The 12,883-nt window shown below is 29.3% G+C and overlaps 1 protein-coding gene across 1 annotated transcript; it reads right to left on the minus strand.

Annotated features, from left to right (window-relative positions):
* Positions 1-3,277: 3,277 nt before the first annotated feature.
* LOC132946952 (chromobox protein homolog 5-like) lies at positions 3,278-10,109 on the minus strand. The gene is made up of 2 exons (XM_061017078.1): positions 9,843-10,109; positions 3,278-4,010 (listed from the first exon to the last, which is right to left on the minus strand). The coding sequence occupies exons 1-2, from the start codon at positions 9,851-9,853 to the stop codon at positions 3,419-3,421; spliced, it is 603 nt and encodes a 200-aa protein (XP_060873061.1). The 5' UTR covers positions 9,854-10,109; the 3' UTR covers positions 3,278-3,418.
* Between the last annotated feature and the right edge of the window lie 2,774 nt (positions 10,110-12,883).

A 12,883-nucleotide genomic window follows, 5' to 3' on the forward strand; every position in this document is an offset into this window, starting at 1 on the left:
ACCGTTGCTTGACTTCCCAAATCTGGGGTCCAGATTTAAATGGACAAGGGGTACATGTAACGATATTCGTCATCGACATCGTACATTACTCCCTACGTTGAGCACGGCTAATATGCTGAGTGTTAGTAATGACAAATGTGTATATATATATGAAATATATATTATGCTGACGCGATGTTTAGCTCACATCGTGTAAATAACCGACCTGGACGCCTGGCGGGAGTCAGTTATGATAGAGTCGACAGTAAGGTAGTCGATAGAATAGAGTCGGAGTTGATGGTTGGATTGTCAAGAATGAAGAGTCGACAGTGAGGTGGTCGATAGTGGAACTCGAGGGCTGACAACGACCTGAAGAGGACCTGCGGACGACCAGCTCAACCCACATTTGGACATCGGCACCCACGACACACCATGGCCCGATCGGTAGCCCGGAGTATAATTTATAAGTATATTTCAATATTGTAACTTGTAGTAAATAATAATAATACATCAATGACAGATATATATATATATATATACATTACGTTGAGTACTTGCTTCACATAAGGTAACCCTGATCCCTAGTAATAATATCACACACCGAGGTCGAGTCTCCGAGACCTCGTTAATAAAAACAGAACGACACCGAACGGGGAAGAGCACCAGGTGAAGAGGAGACGTTACACTATCAGTAGAGTTACGTGGTTTCCATAATATTTTCTATATTGTGGTATAATACCCATGTATATATGGTATATTAGGTACTTAATCTTTTGAATAAACTTAATGATTTAATAACTTATACGTAGTACAGCACTGCCGTTACCTACGTAGTACGTACCTATAGAGTAACTGCAATTTATTTTATATTTTACATAAACAAGTAAATTAATACTAGGACTCAATTGGTATGTTTTTTGTTTATACCCGCATGACTCAATTTATTAGTGTAATAATCAATATTTTATTAAATTTTTTTCTGTTCGGGAAAAATAAATAATCAATTAGTATGCATCCCTGGTGGCAGCGTGGCGACGACCACTATTATACAGTCATCAATTACCTACAAATGTGCAGCCGGACCAAGACGAACACGATTTACTCGACTTTATTAATATTCAAAGCTATTACCACGTCCGTCCGTTATATTCCTAGTTTCATTGAAATAACTAATACTATTACAATGACACAAATACAATAATAATTAGTAATTTGATGGTAATTTAATTACATTTCACTGTAAGTAATTTATATGTCATATAAGTTACTTTTGTGTAGTAATTATTACTAAATTACTCATTACTTTTTTTGGTTTCATACATTTTTAGAACGTGTTGATAATATTGTGTGTAAATATTAAAATATATCATATAACTTATATAAATATTATAATTTATAGGTAAAGTTATCTGAACTGTAATATTTTTGTTATAGCTATTGACTATTTGACTATAGAGTATTACTTTTAAAATGGAATTCTTACCTTTATTCTGCGTGTTGTATCGTCGCGGATGGCTCACGACGTCAGCGTCTGCACGTACATCATTGTTGTAACTATCGATAATAAATAATAATAAAAACTTTTTAAAATCAAAAGTAATGTAACTCAACCAAATAAAAAAAAAAGTAACTTAAAAATAATTTAGTTACAATTTCGATAAGGAATTAGTAATGTAATTTAATTACAAAAAATAAGTAACTCCCCCAATACTGACTACCTGTGTATATTCTATCGACGTACCTGCTCTAAATTTTCTCGTAAACGAAAAGGGCCCAGTAGGTACTTAGTTGCCTCCTAATGGATAGGTAATAATAATGTATAAGTAGTTCCAAACATTTTCAAATATCATGTATCAAAATAAGTTTATATAATTTCGAAATCGTAATTTATGACTCTTCTATGCATTGATATTTGATACGATTTTATTCTTTGGCGTGGGTATAAATGTCTACGCCAAAGATTATTTAATACGACTAAACATTAAGATAATATCCTCTCTTGTGTATAAAATATAATCTAAAGTAGACCTGATCCAGACAATAATAAATATACAATATTCTATCGTTAGCGATCGTTTAGTTGATTTCCAACACTCGTGTTCTCGTTGTACGGTTTATTTTTACAAATTATTTTAAATGTAATAATAGTGATTTTAAAACAATAAAATATTTTAAACTATTGTATCAATAATTGTTATTATTTTTTCCATAATAGCTGATTGGCAATTCGAACATTACCAAATCGTTGTTGTAGTAATTTATTACTGCTACTCTGTAAACTCTTTATTGAACTAAATCAGAGATGATGGTGTTAAAAAATTGTCTCAGTAATAATTATTTGCTGGGAGATCTCATGTGCATGATATAAATATAAGTATGTATATTACTAGTTATAACTTATATTTATATCATGCGTTGTGGGGATATGGAAGTCACAATAGCGTTGTTGTGTATTTGAAAACAATTGAAATGGGTGGTCACTCAAATTTAAAACAGTAAAAATATATACCAGTTAAATTTACTGAACTCCCATCTCTAAGACTACAACTTTAACCTGAACACAGGTTTATTAATAATGCCCATTTAATGAACTTTCAAATGATAAATTTAATGGTTATTTATAATAAAATAAATAATCCTGCATTTTTTTTTTAGATACAGCGGACTCAAAACCTCAAATATTTATCTTGCCTCTTGAAATGTTTTTAAGTCGTATTTGAGGTTTAAACTAGAAAAATACGTAAGTCAAATGTATTTTTTCCCCTCGAGATTCAACTGTAGTCAGTATAGGTAATTAATAAACGTTTTATTGGTTTATATAGAATTGTTCAACTTGATAAAATAAAAAAAACTTCCATTAACATAGATACACGGCCATATTAAAATAAAATTGAAGATTTTAAATGGGTACTCTTGAAATATATTATTAGTTCTAACTTATCTTTAAAAGTTATAATAAAAGATAAAATAATATGGAGAAAAATACTTTATTGTTTAAAATAAAACAAATTAAGAAAGCTTACGCCCAACATTTGAACAAAAAAATTAACTTAAATTAACATATAATTTTTGTTTTTAAGATTAAATGATTCACTATTACATTATAATTTAAACAAAAAAATAATGAAAAATTTCAAAATTTCAAAATTCATAAGTTAATTATTAACATAAATCGATAATAATAATATATAATATCATTCAATTTTATTAATCTTAATAGAAAAAAAAATTCCATTTTATGAAATTATATTCAATTACTAACATTTAAGTATTTTATAATAGATAAACTGTTATTTTTATTTATAAGGCATAACTTCCACAAATAATCAAAAAATAAAATAATTGAAAACATTTACCATAGGATATGATATAAAATAAATGTTATTTTTTGAACATATGTAATCATTATTTCATATTATAGTAGTTAAACAACATTAGCTCATTTCCATTTCATATTATTTTCATAATACTTGATAACGATTTGAGGGCACATTAAATTAGCCTGTTTAGCTGAGATTAAATTGCATTCTTCTATTCCTCTCCATTTCATCAAAAATGCCAATTGGTCATTTTCAACAGTTGCACCAATAATTATTTCTGGAATTTTAGGTACTGGTAGTGAGTCAGAAATATCATTGACCGTGTCAATATTTTCAATTTCTTCGTCCGTTTCAATCCTAGTCTCTTGATGACGAGCTTCTGATAAATAACTAGTTGTAACTGTTGATCTCGAAAGTGTACGTAAACGGCCACGGCCACCACGCTCAATTTTTTCATTTCTTTTTCTTTTATTTCCCCCTTGTAATAATTTTTTTTCAAACTCCTTTATTAAATCTTTGCAACTAAGATTTTCCCTGGGCTCCCAAGTATTACTTTCTTCATCGTAACCGCTCCACTTAAGGAGGTATTCTACTATATTATTTCTGGTACGTTTGTCCAAAACTTTTTCCACAGAATATTCCTCTTCTTGATCCTCTTTTGCAGCAGTACCACTACTTCTAGGTTCTATGTTTGCAACACCTTTTCTCTTTCTGGAACAAAAATACATTAATATGTTAATAATAATATATCAAAGATATGTATCATTCATTTTAAATAACTTGACAACAGATGACAACAAAAATCATGTCAATTGTTATCCATAGGTCATTACTTTAAGTTTGTCAGCAAATAAGCATTAATTCAAATGAACGCTGAAATTATAGGTACATCAATATTTTTATTTTTTATTTAAGAGGACGCTACACAGACATTTGTTGTCTCTGTCCTACAAGTTTGTAACATACCAAATTTTACACTCAGCAAATCACAGTTAGCTCCATTAGTTTAAAAATTAGAGTGAGTTGACCTCTTATACAATTTAAAAAAGGCAAGGTTATTATCTAAGGTATCTCATAGGTTTTTCATTATATTTTCATTTTAAAGCAAGTTATGGTTATTTTAAGATATACAAAAAATTTACAATTTTAAAATACTCATAAATCTCTTTAAAATTAAAATATAACAAAAAGCCTAGAAGATGCTTTACATTTAAATTGTATAAGAGGTCAATTCACTCTATTTTTTAAACTAACAGAGCTAAACTTCATCTGCTAAATGTAAAATTGACTCACTTATAAGACAGATACAATAAATGTCTGTGTAATGTCCTCTTAAGTGCATTTCGTTTTAAAAAAACAAAACAAAACAATTAAGTACCTATAGTCAGGGGCTGATTGGGGAAACATTTTGGTGAGGGAAAATATGATGGTTAGGAACATTTTTATAATAACTGATTTGTCATTGAATCAAAGAAACAAAGTTTTGAAATGCATTCATCTACTATCTACATACTAATAATTGGTTTATAAAATATATTATAAATTGTTTATATTAACAAATAATATAGAACAACAATATCCCTAACGTAAACAAGTTTCTATAATTTAGTGCTATAATGATTAATTTTTTAAGTATTATTTTGTAAATATATAATTTAAATGTAACTGTCAAAACCTTCAAGCAAAGCTTTACTGATATTTGCAATTAAAAATGGTAATGGAGTTATAATAAACTGATATTTATTTTTTAGGAAAAACGATAGCTTATTATCATACCTATCATTGTATCATTAAATAGTACATACCTACCTAATGAATGTTCAATACCATCCATTGTTTTAGGATTGGTCTAAAATATTTAATAGTTTTGATATAGGAACTTAATTTCATTTAGGTTTTACTAAACAAATAGGTAATATGTTTATAAATGTGCTTAAATGTTATTGGTAGGGTACTAGGGTAGTCATGCATAATATAAGACTTATTCAAATTCTTTTTTGTTCCAATAATTTGAAATTTGGGGCCAATGTAGTAATATTTAAAATTTTTTTTTATTCACTATTCAAAAATTACTCTGAACATCAAAAACACATTAACTTGAGTTTATATTCTATTAAGTAGAAAAATATTTATCAGTGGGTAATAGTGTAATACCTATATTGGTTATATTGAAGTTATGAATTTAATTATATAGATGTACAATGTTAAAATACGTACAGCTATACGGGTAATGGCCAATAGGTATATGATGTATATAAGTATACCATAATATTTTATATTTTAAAATAAAAATAATATATTAATTATTTATAGCTGTACTGATTATTTTATATTACTGGTATTCCCCTTTTGGCCGTTTTCCGTACGATGGTCTACATGATTATTTAATATTAATTATCTACAAAGTATATACCTTATATATATAATATATCATATTATTTACTTATCTTGGTATTATCTGCTACTATTATTATTCGTTATTATTTATTTATTTCGTTCAGTATTTTTGTATAGCACTCCTCACTAACCATCGTATTGTTGTATAGTGTACAGACGTACAACAGTGTGCAGTCGTCAGTTATATATATTTAATATTTTTGAATACTTTGTTGTTGTATTCTATTAAGTTTTTAATAGGTATTAATCATGAAAAATCCAGTGCTAGAAATGTTTTTTTTACGTTTAACGTAACCGCAAATACTTCTAAGTGAAACGTTGGTAATTGTAATAAAAATATGACTGGTAGGTAAAAAATCCTCCAATTTGGAAAAACATATTTTTCCCAGCATAAAAAACAGTGTAATGAACTCCAAGATGTTAAAAATAATAAAAAAATTGATACTCTTGGGTCTATATAGAAATTCCAAAAACAAAAGGTAAGTTTTGTATTTTTATAATTAACATAATTAGGTGCACTAATATATAATAATATTCAGCAAGAAAAAAAAGTTAGGTTAGATAAACTATTGTTCTATTTTAGTCGTTATACTTTAAGATTATATCATTTAGACATTTTAGTTTTTTACAAATAAATATTATTTGTTAAAAATAAATTATGAATTTATTATTATCTGCTCATATTATTATGATAATTTATAAAATATATGGTAAGGTTGGTGTTAAGGTCATTGTGTGATGCATCACAAGTCTAAAAAAAAAGGGGGCTTTAGCACCTATGTTCTTTAATTGAAATTGGACAATTAATATTATATTCTGCCATTTTGGTAATTTTTATTTTTAAATTCACTTACTTTATAAGTTGTTTAATGTTAAAAGTAAATATGGACTAACTAAATATCAAATATATTCAATGACAAGTGATAACGCTGCTAATAGGCTAAAAATGACAGATTTAATGATAATGGATCCAGATCAAGAAATAGGTAATTTAATGATTTAGATATATTTAAAAGTTTAATATCAATCACAATAAATAATGTACCCTGTATAGGTTATATATTTGGATATACTATGTTGTTATATTATGTATATAATATTTGATATGAAATATGTTTTTTATAAATAAAAATTATTTTTCAATTTTTCATGAATCAGCTGAAGACTTGATAGTGGATAATGAACCAATAAATCTTGAAAATGAGGTAATTGATGCTTTAAATTTGGCAATTTAAGAAGGACTGAAAATCCAAAGTGTCCGTGGGGCTTTTGCACGTGTAAGAACAGTAATTAATTCAAAATATTTAACTTCTGATTATTTTATATTAATTTACTAATTTTAGGTTGTTAAAAAATTACGAACGCCAATTTATGCAGGAATACTCAAACAGGAAATTAATAAACAAGCCACTCGTAATGTGGAAACCTCATGGTCATCTGTATATGACACGTTATATAGACTTCTTGAATTCAAAGATTTCTGTTTAAAATTCCAAGATACCAAGAACGATTTAAAACTATCTTTACCCGATTGGGATGATATTGAAAAAATGGTAATAAAATTAATATTGACTATTATTGTGTAATATCAATTAATAACCAATTTGAAGTACCTACTTATTATTTTGTAAAAAGAAATTACCAAAACATAAAATATTTTATTATGTTTCAGGTGGCTTCACTAGAAAGAAAAATAAGAATTATTCAAAAGAATAATAATATTATCGGAAGTAATAAACAATTTAAAAAATTAAAATGTACTACTTTTATTTCCAGTAATTTTTAAGATCCTCGATTTCAAAGAATGCTTAGCATAGAGCCATAGAACAAAAGCCAATCACTAATAATCACTTTAACAAAACATGGAATGCAATGAAACTTATTTCTGAAACAATCCTAAATAATGATGTTAGTGAGACAACCACCAATGATAATGATACTAACAGTGAATTAGATGAATTTGAAGTATTTTTAAGTTCTCAAGGCAGTACACCATGCCTTGAGGTTGGAAATAATGATTATCGTTCAATTAGAGTTATAATTGAAGAATACGATTATGTGTCTCGACTACATCATAAAAGCTGTGTTTAAAAATATTGGTCAGAGAATAAAATTAAAAAACATGAACAATTTCAGTTAACACAAGTTGCTATGGCTGTTCCTTGTACACAGGTAATAATATCAAATTTGTGGCACCTATTGAACAATAATAATGTACATTATATATGGATATTTTATAGGCGACTGTAGAAAGGACGTTTTCTGGATTAAAGTATATTTGCAACGATCTAAGGTAATCTATATCCTTTCATTTACTTGATGTTGGTATGGTCATTCGAGGATATCATAGTTATAACTAATTTTTAATGTTGTGTATTTTACAATTTACATTTTATAAAATTATAATAAATTATTATATTTACAGTTTTTATTTTTGGTTAAATTATGAAAAGGTGTATAAAAAGTTTTAAACTTTTAAAGCTTCATACCTACTAGAATTAATAAGAATGATAAAAATCATATTATTACATTAAGTCTTAACTTTTTATAATACTGATGCTTAAATATTAAATATTGAAGCTTTTGTTTTATAATTATTATTATTTGAAAATGTGGAAGGGCTAACTGGTAACTGGTAACTGGTAAATAGTGAAGAACATTTAAATTTCTTAGAACAAAAAAACTGGTACACGGTTAGTTAAAAATGTCGGCTCCTACCGGATCCTACTACTTATTTTAGAAACAGTTTTAAGCCCTGAAAATTATTAAAAACAATATTTTAATTGATTAATATAATATTTAGTGAGGTATATATTATAATCTATTCTGAGGTATTTAAGTTAAAATATACACAGTACAGTGCATACTATATACATCCATCCAAACATATAATTAGCATCTACCTACCTACCCCATATAAGTTGCATCCAACGATTAAATGAATAGAAGATAGATCTTATTTTTATTTTCTATTTCATTAGTGTTTCATCAATGTTAGTGAAATCAGAACTTGGCGCATGAAGTTAGTTTCGAAGGTATACCTAACCGAAGTTTTAACTTTATGTAATAACTCTTCAATATTTATGATAACAGTTCATCAAATATACATTAACAGCGGTGAAACCTAAACGATTGATTTCGTATCAATAATAATAAACATAATACTAACCATACACCACTAACAATCACAAATTAATGAAATAATAACAATAATTGATTATTATATACCATTGATACATTGTAAATAGTGCAAATAACTATTTACCCAGACTCGGGTTCGAACTCTGGTCACTTTCCATGGCATTGTCATCATACTACCACCGGGTTACGACGGCTCGCATGGCGCCGCGACATTCATAAGTTATTTAACGTATTATATACTAACTTTGAAGTGTCATAATTTCGAAACTATGTCCGGGCCCCAAATTCTGACTTCACCAACGTTTTCAACGTGATTAACTACATAAGTTTCAAAAAAAAAATGAAAAAAATGGTGTCCCGGAAAGTAGAAATATACCGATATTACACAATACATAAAATGTACATCTAATATATGCAACCTTTATTTAAAACAATCATTTTTTGGATCGCGGACGGTCTGCGCACAACAATATAGGTACCTAATGTATTTATTTTTTGTTTGTTGGCGGAAGCGGACGCGCGTGCGAATAGTTTGGCGTTGGCAACGTTGATACGCGTATTCTCAATTGATCAATATTTTGCTTTTGGCTGAGCACAACTACACAAGTTTAAGATATAAACATTAGATCAGAAACAGTTGAGATTCGCGATCGGAATATCGTTTATCCACCGTATATTCCAAATGGTTTTCGTGATTTATCAAACGTTATTCCGTAACTAGCATAAAATATTTGGACGATGGTGGTGGCGTTGGTTGCTACTTTTTGTGGATGGGAGGGGGGCGGCAGCGATGACACCATTTTGAACGATGGTGTATGGGTCACGTTTTTAGTGTTTTCATTCGATTTCGCGAAAATGTACACATGTCACGGTCCGTCAAACTCTCACGCGGTCTGTCTCGAAGATATGGGAACAACGACCACAAATGATGAAACCCGTGGGTAAAAACTGAGTGAACGGGAAGTGGACGGCCGTGCACGCGCGTGAATATTAGTTGACACTCACCTTGAAGACATATCGAAGGAATGAATCGACCGGAAATGAATGCTCAGCGTCGGGATATACCTCTCAACTACTCGGCGGGATCCGTGAGTAGCAAGGTGCGTGGCCACTGGAACGAAGGTGACTGCTTCGGCTGCGATGTAATGCGGTTAGCTGTTTAGGACTGGTGAGGAGTGGTGAGGAGCGGACAGACGTCAGGCGACGAGTGAGGAGCAACAAGTGAGACTACAGACTAAACAAAGGAACAGCGACGCCCGAATGGAAGAAAATAAATCGACGACAGTGCAGGTGACGTGGTCGCGGCAGCGGTTACACCCACCAACGGCCCAAAAACTAAGACGTTGTATATTATTATACTGGACATGGTAATACGACGTCTCGCGGCAATTTGTTTACATCGTGTTATCACTTATCATGTGAAAATATGATAAGACATTCTGAGATATGTTGATATTCATGTCTTAAATTTTAATAATTTAAAATTCAAAACTACGACAAGTCATTTACTTATGGTAAAAAACTAAAATATCTAATTTATAGTTTACACAATAGATTATAATTATAATGTGAACATTGTATATGATCTGTGTTTATACCTACCTGATTAGGTCTTGTATTTTACCTACAAATTTATGAATTTTATGGACTACAGAAACAGATTACAGTGTTGTCTTCAAATGTATTATATGTAACTGCATCGCTAAGTCTCTCTATTGTACACTTGATCGATCCCAAATTCAAAATAAATGTATTCAACTACAAATTTGAATACCACTTATAGTAATTAAATAAATTGCATCGCAGTAAAATACGAAGGTACAATAGTAATAAAAATGACAATAATTATATTACAATACGTACATTAATAATCTTTGGATACCATTTTTTTTTTTTTTTTTTTGAAATATTTGTTTAATGATTCAAATCCAATAATAGGTAACGTTTTACTATATGACGAACCATTAATTGAAATTATTTTAAGTTTTTTACTTTTTCGTAAAACAACATACAGTTTTAAATTAATATTCAAAAGCAGAATATTTTTCTTGGTATTTCGATACAAAAAATCGAACTTAGGACGAGTAGTTGACGAGGTATACGGCAATACTAGCTGTCTGTAGGTAAATATTAATAAAAATATCATTGTTTTTTATGGTTTGAGTATTAATTAATATTTGTATTTATTTATTTTATTAAAAATACGGACCAAAATCATAATAATAAAATGGAAAACATTTTCTTGTACGTTTATACAGTTATTCAAATAAACTAGGTAATACATTGTTTGAAAACACTATTTAAGAGGACGCCACACCCGCATGTGTTCTCTCCGTCTTACAAACGCGTAACATACCAAATTAACTATCAGAAATTTACGTTTTATGCCGTTAGCTTGAAAACTAGAGTGAATCAACCTAATATAAAACTTGGTGGTAAGAACATTTAATAATAAAACGTGATAACAATAAAATGTGTATAATATATGTATTTAAATATCACCATTAAACTAAACACAAATATTAATTGATTGCTGTTATCTAATCATCCAATTATAATGATTTATGTTTATTACGAAAATGTATTTTTATTATTTTTTTTTTTAATTATTAGCATTACGTAAGTATACATATAATATATTATAATTATTTATAAAAATAAAAATAATTATCAAATAACATGTGTTATGTAGGTATCAAAGTATAGGCTGACCCCTCTTGGAAAACATTCAAATATGGGTCGAATTTATCATTTTTCAGACGTTACTATCGTTCTGTCAATAATATGAGTATCTATAGAACAATATATATCTAACAATTTGAATAAGACGATTTTTCTCTAAAAACCTATAGTATTTCTCTCCGGACGAATCTATACTAATATATAAAATGATAACGTTTTTTTGTATGTTCGGGATAAACTCCGAAACTACTGACCGATTTCGAAAATTCTTTCACCAATATAAAGCCACATTCTTTGTGAGTGTCATAGGCTAAATTAAAAAGGGAACTGATTACCCCTGGTAGGTGCTCATACAGAAATTTTCAGATTTACGATAGAAATGTTCGTTTATTAATGGTTGCTATGGGTTATATATATATATATAAATTAATGTTTGTGTGTAGATTAGACCTCTGGGAAGAATACAGGTTAATTATCAAAGGGTATAATTTGTTTTTTTATATTCATCGGATTTTAGTACGCTTAGAGGTTAGGTTAGGCTTTTTTATTAATTGATTATATTAATCCACCGTAAGTTGAATTGAGTAAAAACGATAAACTTGGTATAACTTTGATACTTTAGAGTTAAATCCATACAGTTACGTAAAATCAGCACAGAGTCCGCAATCTACCACATATAGATTGCCTACCTGATAATATACTGCTGTGAATCAGAATTTTTATTCCAGGCAACAGAAAAGTTAAAATACATTTTGAACACCATACACCGAATTGACGAATTGAACAAGTTTGAGTCATATAGGGTTGGTGCATTTAACGGGCAACGAAGTGCACGGGATCAGCTAGTAGGTTATAATTTAGTTTAATTTTTTTTGCTGACAATTGTCATAAATTATGAGTTAAGTTATTATTAAGTTTAACCGTCACTGTTGGCGATTAGTGGGCAGGAATGACTCGGTAGATGCAAGGTATAGTCGGTATAGACGATCAATTTTTTCGTCATGCCTGCACCAAAAGTTTAATAATTATAAATTATGATTATTGAAGCGTTTGCAAATTGCCTTTTTCTTTCCGGCGTATAGTATGAAGGCCCATAACTAAAATATATAGGTAGCCTGACATGGGCGTAACGTGATTAATTCAAAAAGCTGGCGGGGTTACAGCTTATAGTGTTTCGGGTACACTAGGTTCAAAATGTATCTAAAAAAATGTACAGGAAGGGGGGCAGGGTGGCTATATCACCCTGAGCCCCCTCTCATTGTAAACCTGTGACTAAGTATGATCACTTCTGCTACTGCCTTAGCAATTGCATATAATATTTCATAAAAGCTCGCGATTATTACGTCGAAAACTGCGGTGTGCTA

Source organism: Metopolophium dirhodum, chromosome 6 (assembly GCF_019925205.1).
Source record: "Metopolophium dirhodum isolate CAU chromosome 6, ASM1992520v1, whole genome shotgun sequence".
Classification (NCBI taxonomy): Eukaryota; Metazoa; Arthropoda; class Insecta; order Hemiptera; family Aphididae; genus Metopolophium; species Metopolophium dirhodum.